The following is a 15,488-nucleotide window of genomic DNA, read 5'->3' on the forward strand; positions in this document are numbered from 1 at the left end:
CTTCATGGCTCAGCACCACCCTACATCTCCTCCCTTGTTTCAGTATACCATCCTACCCGCACCCTCCGTTCTGCTGATTACCTGAGGTTAGCATCCTCAATAATCAGAACCTCCCACTCCCGTCTTCAAGACTATACACGTGCTGCGCCAGTTCTTTGGAATGCACTTCCCAGGTCAATACGATTAGTCCTCAATCCCCACAATTTTAAGCGTGCCCTGAAAATGCATTTATTCAGACTGGCCTACCGCCTCAACACATTAACCTAATCTATCCCTGTGTGGCACAGCCAAAAGTTTTTTACCATAACCAGGTTCCCCACATCATGTTCCCATATGCTTTATGCATCCATTAGCCCTCTGTGTCTGTACTTTTACACACTTAACATTATGGCTGGTCCAAACAATCAGGGCAATTGTTACCACCCACCTTTCGTGTCTCCCCTTTTTCCTCATACACTGTAAGCTTGCGAGCAGGGCCCTCATTCCTCTTGGTATCTGTTATGATCTATGTGATTATTGTTATGCTGTAATGTCTATTGTCTGTTCAAGTCCCCTCTGAAATGTAAAGTGCTGCGGAATATGTCGGCGCTATAGAAATAAAATTTATTATTTATTTGGTTTGACATGTTGTTCCTGTATTTGATGGTAATGATCTCCTACTGCTTTGTCACTGAACTGGTTTGGGCAGAAGCCAGTGGTAGGTGTATACTGCAGAGGAGGAGCTACCTTTTTTTTGTGTTCACTTAGGGTCAGCCTCCTAATGGCAGCAGCACAGCACCCATCCATGGTCCTGTGTGCCCCCAATGAGTGGCTCGGCGAAAAGGATTTTACGGTGAATACGCAAAAATCCCTGTTTTTTTTCCAACTAGTGCTTTTTGTTTGTTTTTTTTTTTTTTTTTTTTTTATAAACTTGGCAGCAGAATATTTTTATCATTTTAACAGTAAATGCAGAAAAAAAATGTTACAATAATCCACAGCCGCAAATATACCACACCAAATTATTAAGAGTATGTGCAGACAATCAGTAATCGCTGAGGGTTGGACGCCGCAAACATGTGCAGCGTCCAACCCCCAGTGTCCAGATGTTACAGTATAGTGGATGGGATTTCAAGAAATCCCATGTCCACTATGCGTCCAGAGAGACCCGCGTCTCCCTCGCTGAGACAGACATGTGGCGCGTCTCTCCAGACCACAGCATGTCTATTTATCTTGTGGAAATGCGAGCTTCCGCAAGATAAATTTCACCCGTACAATGTATTGGACCCGGGGAGTCTGCATGGTTCAGTGAAAACAAGGGGATTTACCTGTGTTCAATAGACAGCAGCGTTTTGGACGCAGCGGACATGCGCTGCCTCCAAAGCGCTGCATATTCCTGATTGTGTGCTCATACCCTAAAAGGTTTTTCTGTGACTGGAAAACATATGGCCTGTCCTTACTTTGAGCTTTACTTGGGCACTGCTGTGCACATTTGTTAGTGGTGATGCCTGATATTGCAGCTCATTTCCTTTCACTTGCCTGGTACAAACCTGGCACAGCGGCAAGTGAAAGTTCTGAGCCCTTCCTGGCAAACAATCAGTAGGACAAGGTGTTCAATGACGTTCCACTGCCCCTTTATTTTGCTGATTGGGCAGGTCCAGGAATCGTCCCACTAAATGTTTTAATGAGAACCTATTAGGACTGCAGGAGAATATGCTTATCCACAGAAGTTATCCTAGTTTCTGAATTATGTATTAAAGACGTTCTAACATATAATGCAAATTAGTATTGAAGGAGAGCCACGTGACAAAGGTGCCCTTTGTGACTCGATTGACATCTATTGGACAAGATATATCCTCACAAGCTAGCTACTGAGCATACAGTATGTGCATTGGATTTGGATATCCAAGAAGTATTGTTTCCCCTTCCGGAGAATGACATGCTAAGCATGCCAAGATGAGGAGACTTAAAGCCGCAATGCTCCTCTAGGAAAAATGCAAATTGTCTCTTCAGAGAGGAAGAGGACTAGAACTCTAGTGCCACCTATTGGAAGTAGCAATCCTAAAAGTCAATGTTGACCCTTTAACAAGCCTTGTTACATGACTTAAGATAAAGGCCAAAACCAGAATCTCAATGTGCAGGATTTGGATGTAATGGACTCTATCTGTACATAGATGCCACAGGATCTAGTTTGTGACTACATGTCCCAGCCAGAACGGGTACACAAAGCCTTGCTGGTCAATGAGGTGCAGTCTGGCAACCTAGCTTAAAGTGGATAAGTTTCTCTGACTTCTTGGATTATTGTATGGAGAAATAGTTTAAATGCTGGGATTTTTAAATACTCACCCACAATATTTTTAACGATTATGATGTTTTGAGTTTTTTTATTTTTCGCAATGTGCTGAATCACACAATTATTTTTTTATTATATCCTTTTGCACTGATTGTACAATAAAGCTCCAGTGATTTTTGTCTGAGAACTGGATCATTCGGCCAAAAATTAGTTTATCACCGATTTTATGGAGTTGAATGTACTCGCATTGCGGCGGCTCCCAATAGACTACAAACATTACAAGCAAGAAGCAAGACATGCACGGTTTCCAACTTACTAGTCACAGTTGCAGTACTCTGCTGGTGGCTTTGTTTCATCATTCTCCTGCACTGATCTGTAATGTAGCATAGAGCTATCTTTGCCTGCGTGACTTGTTATGGCCAGAATTGCAATGTTGCCACGGACTAAAGATGACATGTGAGTAGTAATTGTGTGGTCAGATTTTGATATCATGAGATACTAGGGACTGTAAAATGCCGGACTACTTTGTTCCGTTCTTGCACCCCTATTCTTTGCCCTTTGTCACCTGATTACATTTCATATGTAAAATGTCTTCATGTGACTGACGCTGCAAGGACATATTATTGACGTGGTTGTGTCATGTGGCCGTACATAGACTTCATGTTACCACCTACAATATGCAAACACAATGTGTCTAGTGGGGAGCAGCGGCTTGTACATGTAAAAAGGCAGCGCAAGGTGTATCTCCGGATCCGCGTTTTTTTTTCTGTGTGGATTTGCACCATATCCGCAGTGTAGTGCACCTGCAATGTTGTTCTATTGTAACTGAAGAATTGCTGTACGCATGCTGGGGAAAAATCCACGCAGATTTGCAGCATTTTTTTATGTCCATTCTTTTTGTGGGTCCGCAGCTGCGTTTTCCATTGTGGCATATAAAAAATCTGTGTCTCTTTCTTTCCCTCTTTCTTTCTTTCTCTCTCTCCTTCAGAGACACAAGGGAGAAAATTCACAGATGCAATACCACATAACAAATCCACACACCTAAAACGCACTACAATACGCAGGAAATCCGCAAGCGTTTTCTGGCAAGAGATGCGGATTCCTTACACGCAAGATGCAGAAAAAAGTCAGTAATAACAAAGAAGAAGATGCAAGTCACCATGGCACTATGAGTCCTCTTTCAGAAATCAGTGACTTTGTTTTTGCCTATCAAGTAAAAAAAGAAAAAACTGTCCACTGTTAGGCCGGGTGCACATGATAGGGAAGTTCCATCGCATGTCCGCTCCATCCAAAGAGCTGCCGTCTATTGAACGCAGGTGAGTCCACATATGTTCACTGAACTGTGTGGATTCACCGCGTCCAATACATTTTATTGGTGAATTTGACATTCTGCGTTCTGGAAAGAATCGCCGCATGTTCGTCTCCGCTGGTGATCCACAGACATAGGTGGACACATGGTGGACAAGGGATTTCTTGAAATCCCATCCACTATGCCATAACAGCTGGCTGCTGCGGGTTTGGTGCTGCATAAGTACGCATAGTCAAACCCGCAGCAATTACTGATCGTGTGCACATACCCTTAGTGTTATGGATCCGTGTCATCAGTGTATTTGGTCAGTGTCAGTTTTTACCCTCAGTGTTTTTCCACATATGAAAGAAATTATTGCAAAGCTCTTCCTCGGATGCGCATCTTTGGAATGCGCCAATTGTGGGGTGGCTGCAGGCCTCCTCATCCTGAGAATACAAGGCTACAGCTTTCTGCTTTTTCCTTGGCTTGTTAACAAAAAAATAGGGGGACTCCGTACTATTTTTCTTTTTAAGGGATCCCACTATTTTTGCTATCCATCTAAGGCTAGTTTCACACTAGCGTTTGTGGGCGCAGGGCCACCGCTAAGCCCCACCCCTGGCCGCGCCCCCTCCGGTCAGTTCCTCCTCTGATCGCATGAGGCTGCAAGCGATCATCGTATCCTATATTTAGCGTTTTATACGCTGACCGTGCGCTGGTGTGATTTTGCTGGCGCTGCGCCCAGAGAACAAAACTGCAACACAGCGCGTTTTTGTGCGCTGGGCGCAGTGCCAGCAAAATCAGACCAGCGCACGATCAGCGTATCCAACGCTAAATATAGGATACGATGATCGCATGCAGCCTCATGCGATCAGAGGAGGAACTGACTAGAGGGGGCGGGGCTTAGCGTCAGCCCTGTGCTGCGCCCAGAACGCTAGTCTGAAACTAGCCTGAGGTAAGCAGACTGTTGTGTCCTAGTATTATCAGGCTGGTAAGGTTCATGGATGTTGGATCCATAACAGCCTGAAATACCAGTCCCAGTAGTCTGCTTTACTCTGGCTGGTTAACAAATATAGGGGGACCCCACGCTATTTTTGTTTTAAAATTAATTTTTGAAAAAGAGGGGACCTCTCTCTGTGCTTTCCTCCACTTCCTCTGTCATGTACTTCTGGCTGTGTCACGAAATTCACCATTATTTAAATTTGTACACATGCATAGTAAGCTGCGTTCCTGCACTTAATACACATGTGATTAGGAAGATAGGTGATAGTGAATGGGTAATTTACGCAGCCGATTGTCCCTCTCTGCGGGCATCGGTGCACGCATAGTGGGCATGGGATTTCTTGAAATCCCATCCACTATTCTGTAACAGCTGGATTCTGCAGGTTGGACATTGCGGATGTACGCAGCATCCAACCTGCAGCTTTTACTGACTGTGGGAACATATTCCAATTTATCTGCAAACAGGAAATTACTTTTTATTTCCTTCCCAGAAGCCAACTTTCAATTAGCTTTATTTCAAGTGACAATCTAAGGGTATGTCTCCACGATCAGTATTTGCAGCGCTTTGGATGCAGCTCCATCCAAAGCGCTGCCCCCTTCTGTACGCGTGGTATGATTCCGCATGTGTTAATTGAACATATGCGGAATCACCGCATCCTATACCTAGACTGTGTTAATTATCTTCAGCAAATACTGAACTTGGAAACATACCCTAAGGCAATTATAATGTACTGGCAGCTGCTTACACGTGACCTGTTTGCACACGTATGGCATCTGAGAGCAGCACAATACTCACCTATCCTGTATACACTAGTATAGTAGAATGAACTACACCTGTACACACTGCCATAGCGGCAGAGCAACACAATGTTCACCTGTACCCGTCCGCATAGCTGTGCGGTGCGCTCTCCGGTTCCCGCCGGTATAGCTGAGCTGTGTGCTCGCCTGTACCCGATTGCACAGAATACAAGTAAATTGAAGACATATGAAAAAGAAACTTTCTGAATGTGACTGTCACACAAAGCATAATCCATCATCCTTGCATGCTCCCAATTTCAGAATTGAGCGGCAGAAAACAACTCTTTTAAATAGCGAGGAGCATCAATACCAGATACAGCCAGCCAGGGAACCGGAGTTGCGTTGTTTCTAGGAAAAACAATGTTTTTGCTTTCTTAACAATGTTTGTAATGGCAGATTCACAAATCTGACATTCAGGGTCCAGAGTATGGACCGCGATGTTCTGTCTGACCACGGCTTTCCAGACCTGTTTAATCAGCCTCGTAGGCATAAGCCTATAAAGTCGTTTTATCTAAATAGGAAAAATCCTTTGCACAAACACTCGTGCTTTGGAAAAGCATTGATTAAAAGCTATTAATGATTTCTGTTATTACATGGGAATTCCAATTTCAGGACACTCACACATTCATCAGAGTTTCTCTCTGAAGCTCCCGGTGTGTTTGTGCTTTACATAGACAGCGTGTTAATATCTACAGGACCTGTGGCAGGTGGTGGGAGTACGAATTAAGTAGTTTATGCAGATTCTACCACAGATTTTAGCTGATTGCTGTGGTCTTCTATAATGTGGTGAACTTATCAGAAATAAAAAAAATAAATATTCAAAAGCAGACAACCCTAATATATTTATTTTTGTTTTTATGGTATTGCATTTTAAATGCATGCTGGTGCTAGTCTGCTCTTGCTTCGGGCATTGAATTGTAGAATAATCTGAATTCCCACAATCCTGAAGTTCAGAGATGTGTTTATAAGGCTCCTATTATAAAATTATACCATTGCTGCTTGCTTTATATCTGTATTTTTTTTTTTTGTTTTCTCAGATCCTCTGCTCTTACAAGGAAATTGCGGATAAGCTTATAGATGTTGTAGTTTATTGAATGTCTATTGTAATTGGATAGAAATGTGGTGTTATCGTCCTATGCTTCACTAAGCATTGTAACATACTAACTTTTGTGTTTTATCAGATCTTATCCAGTGCACAAATGAAATGAATGTTAACATACCGCAGTTGGCTGACACGCTCTTTGAACGGACCGCCAATGGTAGCTGGGTTGTAGTGTTCAAAGCCCTGATCACAACACATCACCTTATGATGTATGGTAATGAGGTAAGACTACATATCTTATAAGGCCATAGCTCTGCAGTAAAGAATAAATTCACTACATAGTGTAATAAATATTGCAGTGTAACTGTGTTGACTTTTAACCGCTAACTGCCATCGGACGGAAAAGTACGTCCGATGGCAGTACCCCCGCTTTGATGTGGGCTCTGGCGGTGAGCCTACCTCAAAGCCGGGACATGTCAGCTGTTTTGAACAGCTGACATGTGCCGCAATAGCTGCCGGCGGATTCGCGATCCGCCTGCGGCTATTAACTAGTTAAATGCCACTGTCACTGTCAATCTCTGACAGCGGCATTTAACAAGTGCTTTCTGACATCCGTCCGAAAATACGCTCACTGGTGACCCGCGTCACATGATCATGGGTCACCGGTGTGTCGGCATGACAACCAGAAGTCTCCTTGAGATCTCTATGGTTGTTGATGCCGGATTGCTGTGAGCGCCACCCTGTGGTGGCGCGGGTGGCGCTCATGGAAATGCAGTAAATCTGCTACATAGAGGCGATCTGAGCATGGCCTCTATATAGCAGAGGCGATCGAGTTGTGCCAGCTTCTAGCGTAGAAGGCTATTGAAGCATGCCAAAAGGAATAAAAATGTTTTTAAAAATAAAAGTTCAAATCACCCCCTTTTGCCCCATTCAAAATTAAACAATAAAAATAAAATCAAACCTAGACATATTTGGTATTGCTGCGATCAGAATCGCCCGGTCTATCAATAAAAAAGGATTAACCCAATCGCTAAACGGTGTAGCGAGAAAAAAAATCAAAATGCCAGAAATACGTTTTTTGGTCGCCGCGACATTGCATTAAAATGCAATAACGGGCGATCAAAAGATCATATCTGCACCATAATGGTATCATTAAAAGCGTCGGCTAAGCACGCAAAAAATAAGCCATCACTCAACCCGAGATCATGAAAATTGGAGACGCTACGGGTCTTGGAAAATGGCGCAATTTTTTTTTTTTTTCTTTACAGCAAAGTTTGGAATTTTATTTCACCACTTAAATAAAAAATAACCTAGACATGTTTGGTGTCTATGAACTCGGAATGACCTGGAGAATCATAATGGCAGGTCAGTTTTAGCGTTTAGTGAGTCTAGCAAAAAAGCCAAACAAAAAACAAGTGTGGGAATGCATTTTTTTTTTGTTGTTTTTTTGCAATTTCACCACACTTGGAATTTTTTTTCCTGTTTTCTAGTACAAGACATGGTAAAACCAATGGTGTCATTCAAAAGTACAACTCGTCCCGCAAAAAATTAACCCTCACATGGCCATATTGACACAATAATAAAAAAGTTATGACTCCGAAAAAAGGGGAGCAAAAAACAAAAACGCAAAACCGAAAAAGCTCCGGTCATTAAGGGGCTACAGCTCTGCAGTAAAGAGCGATAAGTTCTTTATGTAGTGTAATAAATATTGCAGTATAACTGTGTTGTAGTGACTATTAATATTGATTGCCTATCCTTATGATCAGTGTCGGATTGATGGAGGTCCCAACACTCCTTTTTTTTTTTTTACAAGTCTTGTAGCGTCCAGATATACACAATGAGCAGAGACAGAAAAGCAAAACTTTGTATAGTCTGTAGTGGCTGTTAGCAGGTGCTGCTACTCTGCCCCCATGAAAAGTGATTGCTGGCTAAGGCTGCAGACTTGGAGGACATCCCCTAGAGTAGATGAAGCTGTGCTGGCATTACACACTGTATCTGCTCTTTGCAGTAGCTGGCAACAGCTGATCGATGGGGGTTTAGTTCAACACCAATCTGAAATTGATAACCTAATAGGCCATCAGTTTCAAAGTTTCAGGCAACCACTTTAACCAATAGCAATATAATAAAGAATGATGTAGTCTTATTACAAATATAAAGTTAAAAAAGAAATATGCTTGCTTATGAAACAAGCATTAAGTTTAGTGGGCATCTTCATCTACTAGTATAGCAAATAAAAACAGTAGATCTTTGATCCAGATGTTACACATGTTCACACTGGCACAGACTAATAAGTCCTTGCTCATTAGGGTACTCTTCAGTATATATCCATGATCCTTGTATTTCAACCATGATTTTGCGGTGCATGTGCTGCTGTTGTGCAGCAGGTCCGCTTGAGACTTGTTGGTTAATGAGGCCAATTTTGCCTTCTCCGTAGCATGCAGGGTTGCAGAAACTTCCATCACCTGCTTGGATGCGGACTGTTCCATGTCCCAATCCGTGTGAAAACCAACATGTATGAATGACGCCGAATATTCAGTTATTAGTCAATCATTTGCCAGCAGCAGACAAGATTGGTTGTTTGTTTGACCTAGTTAAGTTGGAAACTTCTTTTTATTTTGCACTTTGACTTCAGAGATTTTACTTTTTTTTTTTTTTTTTAAACAATAATTTTACATGACATTTACTACTGGTCCAAATGATTCTATTTTTTCTTTTCTTTTTAAGCGATTCATTCAGTATCTTGCATCCAGAAATACATTATTCAACCTCAACAACTTCTTAGATAAAGGTGCTATGCAAGGTAAACAAACTGTATTTTTAACAATTTAATACATAATTAGTCAGCTCCCTTTTCTAAAGAATAGACCGCATCAAACTTATAATTTATTAAAGTATGCTTCTTTCCAACATATCAGTCATTTCTTATTTTCTTGCAATGATCATTCATTCTCAAAAACTGCTCAAATCCACCCGCAATTCTGTCTTCCTTAGGAATCAAAGTTTTGCCTATAGGAGTCTTGAGGAGGGGGGAGGCTTGATTAAGGCCAGAGAAACTGATGAGACTAAGGCTATGTTCACACGTGGCGGTTTTTTTGCGGCGGTTTTAACCGCGTGATTTTGCCATGAAAAATAAGCATCCCATGCATTCCTATCGGATTCCGCAATGCTATGCTAATGCTGCGGTTTTTACCGCTGCGGAATCGCTCGCGGTAAATAACGCAGCATGCTCATTAATTTAGCGGGAATCCCGGCGATCCCGCACCCATAGGAATGCATTGTTCTGCTTACTTTCCGCATGTGGCGGTGCACACCATGCGAAAAGTAAGCAGAACATTTGCGGATGGTACCCACGGTTCAGAGGAGAGGAGACTGTCCTCCGGGCTTTGGGTTCCATATATATCCCTGTAAAAAATAGAATTTAAAATAAAAAATATTGTTATTCTCACCTTCCGACGTCCCGCGCAGCCTTCCCGCCTCTCTCCACGCTCCCGGTCCCAGTAATCCTTTGCGAGCAATGACGTCCGTTCTCGCGGGATCGCGAAGTCTCGAGGTCATTCGCGCGACGTCATCGCGAATGACCGCGAGACGTCGCGATCCCGCGAGAACGGATGTCATCGCAGTAATTCTCGCAAAGGATTACTGGGACCGGGACGTGGAGAGAGGCGGGAAGGCTGCGTGGGACGCCGGAAGGTGAGAATAACAATATATTTTTTTTCTTTATTATTTTTTACATCCTATCTTTTACTATTGATGCCGCATAGGCAGCCTCAATAGTAAAAAGTTGGTCACACTCGTCAAACACTATGTTTGACGAATGTGACCAACCTGTCAATCAGTTCTCCAAGCGATGCTCCAGATCGTTTGGAAAACGCTAGCAATTCTGCAAGCTAATTACGCTTGCAAAATGCTAGTTTTTCCGCAGGAAAATCGCGGGAATTTAAAATGCAATTTTCCCACGGAATGAAATTCGGAATTCTCGCGGTCATTTCCGCGAGAGTTCCGCTACGTGTGAACGTAGCCTTAGGGTACCGTCACACTTGGCGACGCACCAGCGATCCCGACAACGATGCGACCTGGTAGGGATCGCTGGTGCGTCGCTACGAAGTTGCTGGTGAGATGTCAAACAGTCAGATCTCAGCAGCGACGCCGCAGCGAAACAGAATGATACGACGTTCGTTGGGACCCTGTCTCTCAGACCTTTAGTATTGAGGTCGTTCATCGTTGTCCGTGTTAAAGACAGCGATGCATGCTGGCCAGCGGGACACCAGTGATCAAAAAATGACCCAGGACATTCGAGCACGATCAGCGACATCGCAGCAGGGGCCCAATCGCCGCTATGTGTCACACGTAGTGAGATCGCAGGCGAGATCGCTGTTGCGTCACAAAATCGGTGATGCAACAGCGATCTCGCTAGCGATCTCGCTGTAGGAGACGGGGGCTTTAGTGCAGAGGGGAAAAATAGCTAAAAATGCAGGGTAGAAGATATATAATGGGTAGAAAGTGTTATTCATCGTGTACACGTACAATGCATCGAATTCTGAAAGGACAGATACACTCTTCAGTGTCCCTTTTCTTTATTGCCTTATTGGGGGACACAGAATACCATGGGTGTATGCTGCTGCTGCTAGGAGGCTGACACTACGCAAAACAAGAAAATTAGCTCCTCCCCGGCAGTATACACCCACCGACAGGCACCAAGCACCTCAGTTTGTGCTTAGTGTCTGTAGGAGGCGGACCGGGATCTCCCCAGATCCGCATTTAATCCTTTTCTTTTCAGGTTTTAGTTGTGTTTTTTAATGATTTCCCCTTTCTTTTCCAGATACAGCATCAGGAAACGGGATGTGAGTTCATCCTGCTTTTCCGATTAATGCGGCTGAGCGAGCAATGTGGTATTGCCCACATCGCAACTCTCAGGACCGCAGGCAGGACCTTTCCCTATCACCCTCGGGTGCTATGGGCTTATAACGGTGGCCGGTCCTAGCCGATTACCCTCCTCACCCCTCTCCCGGGACAGGGCTGAGAGGAAGACGGCGGTCGCCAGCGGTGGCGTTTCCCCTACCATGAGCCGTCTTCTGCACCATACGGACATAGTGCGGGTACTGAGGATCGTTTCTCCCAGCGGCCTGCTGGCTATCGTGGGCCCCTGCGGTCATCCTCCTCAAGGACGTCAAGCCCCGCTCTCAAATATGGACCCTAGCCGACCCATCAGCCCTGCAGCGTTACAGCCAGTACTGCGCTGTATTAAAATACAGCCCTGCACCACGCTATCAGGATCAGTACTTTTTGAATTTCCCGCCAGTTTTCCTTCTCCAAGCGCTGTTAGACGCGCTTATCATCGGGGGTTCAGCGGTGGCCTCCACAGGCAGCATCCTACCCGGTGGCTGCCCTGTCCCTGTGACTCTCCTATCCCTGTGGCCTCCCGGTCTCTGTGGGTCCCGTCCCTTTGGTTTCTTTGCTCCGGGCGCGCCGTCGCTCATGAGGGCAGAGGGAGCACTTTCACTTTCGTTTAAAAAAAACAAAAACATATGCCCAATCCTGCAGGGGCTCTCTGCTCTAGGACCCACCGCTGTAAAAAGAAGTGGGTATCAGGTCAGTCGTCTCCCTTCTGTCCGTCCTGCAGCCCTTCCTCCATGTCTGCCCCTCAGGAGCACTCCGAGCCCCTGGTTGAGAGCACCCCACCCCCTAGTGGGCCGTGGCGATGTCTCAGTCGGTCTCTGATCTCACGAAAGTGTCTCAATCTCTGGTCCAGGTTTTAGAGCGGTTACCCCAGCTATCTGCAGCCACCTGTGCGCCGACCGCCTCTCACGGTGAGTCGCCAGCACCTGACCGCGACCCTCAGACGGACAAGCCGGGTAGGGGCTCTAGGAAGCGAGTCCTGTCTGGCTCTTCTTCCAGTTCGCAGGGTCCCTCCGCTTCTCCCAGGCTACGCTCTTTGTCTCCATCCTCAACAGACGATCCTAGGTCAGACGATGATTCCCAATCTGGATCTGACTCAGAAGCGGACAACATAGCTAGAACTCGGGATATGGTAGATAGTCTCTTATCGGCTATATTCCAAACTCTCAAGATAAAGGAGGATAAGGCACCCCCTCAGGAATGCCCTGTTTCCTTTAAGAAAGCGAGGCTTCCATCTCGAACCTTTCCTAATCACAAAGAGTTCGACACTTCCTTAGCCAATCACTGGCTACATCCTGAGAAACGTTTTTGAGGCCGCAAGTACTCAGATGTACTATATCCCTTCGATGCAGATCTAGTCACGAAATGAACCAAAGCTCCCGAGGTAGATCCACCAGTTTCTCGGATTTCCTCTAAGACGGTTCTTTCCCTTCCGGACGGAGCTTCTCTTAAAGATCCAACAGACAGGCAAATAGAGTTGTTGGCTAAGTCAATTTTTGAGGCATCCGACGCTTCCCTCTGTCCTATCTTCGCCTCGGCTTGGGTGGCGAAGGTCATTTCGGCTTGGGCAAAGATTCTGCGCAAACACATTTCAGCAGCAGCTCCTCAGGACGAGCTGGCGGATTTAGCAGACCAATTTAGTCATGCGGGCAAATACCTTTTGGCTGCCTCCTTGGACGCGGCTGGGTGCGTAACAAGAGCTAACAGCAACATAGTAGCCATACGCCGCATTCTTTGGCTGAAGTCGTGGAATGCGAATCTCTGATGCCACTGGTGGAAAGAGCATTTCCCTTCCCCAGTCCCGCCCTAAGAGGTTCTTTAACAGGAAGGCCTCTCGGCCATTTAGGTCCTTTCACCCCTCCTCTCCCCCGCAGAAGGTTCATCCCAGCAGTATCGGCATCCTGCTTCCAGAGACCGGAGAAAGCCTTCTTATAACCCAGCTCCCCGCTGGAGATCCAGAGGTCAGCCCTCCAGGTCCTCAGGCTCCCGATCCGGCAGATTTTCATCTAAGTGTCGGGTCACCCCCACCTGGAAATCTTTCCAGGGTGGGAGGCAGACTTTCCTCTTTCAAAGACGCATGATTATCCATTATCGACGACGCTTGGGTCAGGGAAATCATCACATTCGGATACAAAATCGAGTTTTCTTCTCCTCCAGTCGCTTCTTTCTGTCTCGATCCCTAAGACAGCGATCCCAGATCCCAGGGCTCCTTCAGGCCGTCTCCTCCCTCCTTTCCACAGGGGTCATCGTTCCCGTTCCTGCAAACGAACGGTTTTTAGGGTTGTACTCGAATCTCTTCGTAGTCCCGAAAAAGGACGGCTCTCTTCGTCCAATTTTGGACCTCAAGTTGCTCAATCGCCACGTGAAGATCCGGAGAGTTTCTCTGCTCTGTGGACATACAGGATGGCTACCTTCACATCCCCATTTCTCTGCGGCATCAGAGATACCTCCTCTTTGCGATTCAGGACAATCACTATCAGTTCACGGCCCTCCCCTTTGGACTAGCCTCCGCTCACCGTGTCTTTACGAGGGTGATGGCAACAGTCAGGGTCATCCTTCGATCCAGAGGGATTCTTATTTACCTGGACGATCTCCTGGTCAAGGGTTCGTCCCGCCAAGACTGCCCTCAGCCGCCTCGGATGGATAGTCAACGAGGAGAAGTCCATCCTGCGCCCTACCCAACGTCTGTTTTTTTTTTTTTTTTTTTTGGGCATGGAGTTCGATACGAATCTAGCCTGGGTGTTTCTACCGAGGGACAAGTTTTCAACCCTTTCCAAAGGGATCCAGTCCCTACAACGCTCGAGGATCTAGTCCCTTCGGTCCTGCTCGAGGGTCCTGGGGAAGATGATGGCTTCCATGGAAGCAGTGCCCTTCGCACAATTCCACTCTCGCCCTCTCCAACTGTTCCTCCTGTCAGTCTGGGACAAGACCTCGTTTTCTCTGGACCGCCCCATTCTTCTTCCGCTCAGAGTCAGATAATCGGTGACTTGGTGGGCATTGCCGGAGTCAGTTCTCCGCGGAAGGTCTCTTCTTCCGCCTCGGTGGCAGGTCTTCACCACCGATGCCAGTCTCCTAGGATGGGGGGCGGTTTACCATCAGAAAACGGTCCAAGGGCGCTGGAACACCTAGGAGACCCTTCTGCCCATCAACCTTCTGGAGATCAGGGCAATCCTCCTTGCTCTCCTTCGTTGGCAGCATCTCCTCGTAGGCAAACCAGTCCGCATTCAGTCAGACAACGCCACGGCTGTGGCGTACAAAAACCACCAGGGCGGTGCTCACACCAGGCAGGTTATGTCAGAAGTGGCAAGGATACTGCGCTGGGCAGAGCGTCACGTTCCGGCGATCTCCGCTGTTCACATTCCAGGGGTGGAGAATTGGGCAGCTGACTTCTTGAGTCGCCAAGGTCTAGCGTCAGGCGAATGTTCCCTTCATCCCACAGTCTTCAGTCAGATATGCCAGCGTTGGGGCATCCCGGACGTCGATCTCATGGCATCTCGGATGAACAACAAAGTTCCTCACTTTGTAGCCAGGTCCAGGGATCCTCTAGCCGTCGGTTGCGACGCCCTAGTAATTCCGTGGTCCCAGTTCCAGCTGCCTTACCTGTTTCCTCCCCTTGCCCTCATTCCAAGAGTGGTCAAAAAGATAAAGTCAGAGAGCATCCCAGTCATCCTAGTGGCTCCACACTGGCCGAGACGCCCTTGGTACGCGGGTTGGTGAACATACTCGTGGACGTCCCCTGGAGGCTTCCAGACCGTCCAGATCTTCTCTCGCTAGGCCCTCTTTACCACCAGAATTCTCAGTCTCTGAGTGTAACGGCATGGCCGTTGAGGCCGCAATTCTGAAGGATTCAGGGTTTTCCAGCCGGGTCATTCAGACCATGATCAAGGCTCGGAAGCCAGCTTCCTCCCGCATTTACCATAGGTACTGGAAGGCCTTTTTCCGTTGGAGCGATGATAACGATGTTCTTCCACTGTCATTCTCCATTCCATCCATTCTTCGTTTCCTCCAATCTGGTTTGGATGCGGGCCTATCCCTCAGTACTCTCAAAGGCCAGGTGTCTGCCCTAGAATCCTCTTCCAGAAGGATCTAGCTTCCTTACCGCAAGTGAAGACTTTTCTCCAAGGAGTCGCCCATGTGGCTCCTCCTCATCATTCTCCGTTAGAGCCATGGGATCTCAATCTTGTTCTTGGCGCCCT

The 15,488-nt window shown here is 46.3% G+C and overlaps 1 protein-coding gene across 3 annotated transcripts in view; it reads left to right on the forward strand.

Annotated features, from left to right (window-relative positions):
- Positions 1-15,488, forward strand: part of LOC141050923 (phosphatidylinositol-binding clathrin assembly protein-like) — a 172,373-nt gene that overhangs the window by 40,279 nt on the left and 116,606 nt on the right. For all 3 annotated transcript variants that reach the window (XM_073547625.1, XM_073547627.1, XM_073547626.1), the window contains exons 2-3: positions 6,536-6,678; positions 9,121-9,196. In XM_073547625.1, the coding sequence (XP_073403726.1) occupies positions 6,536-6,678; positions 9,121-9,196 (219 nt within the window). The remainder of the gene's footprint in view (positions 1-6,535; positions 6,679-9,120; positions 9,197-15,488) is intronic.

The sequence above is a fragment of the Dendrobates tinctorius genome, unplaced genomic scaffold, assembly GCF_039654945.1.
Source record: "Dendrobates tinctorius isolate UK_male_01 unplaced genomic scaffold, ASM3965494v1 ptg000154l, whole genome shotgun sequence".
NCBI classification, from domain to species: Eukaryota; Metazoa; Chordata; class Amphibia; order Anura; family Dendrobatidae; genus Dendrobates; species Dendrobates tinctorius.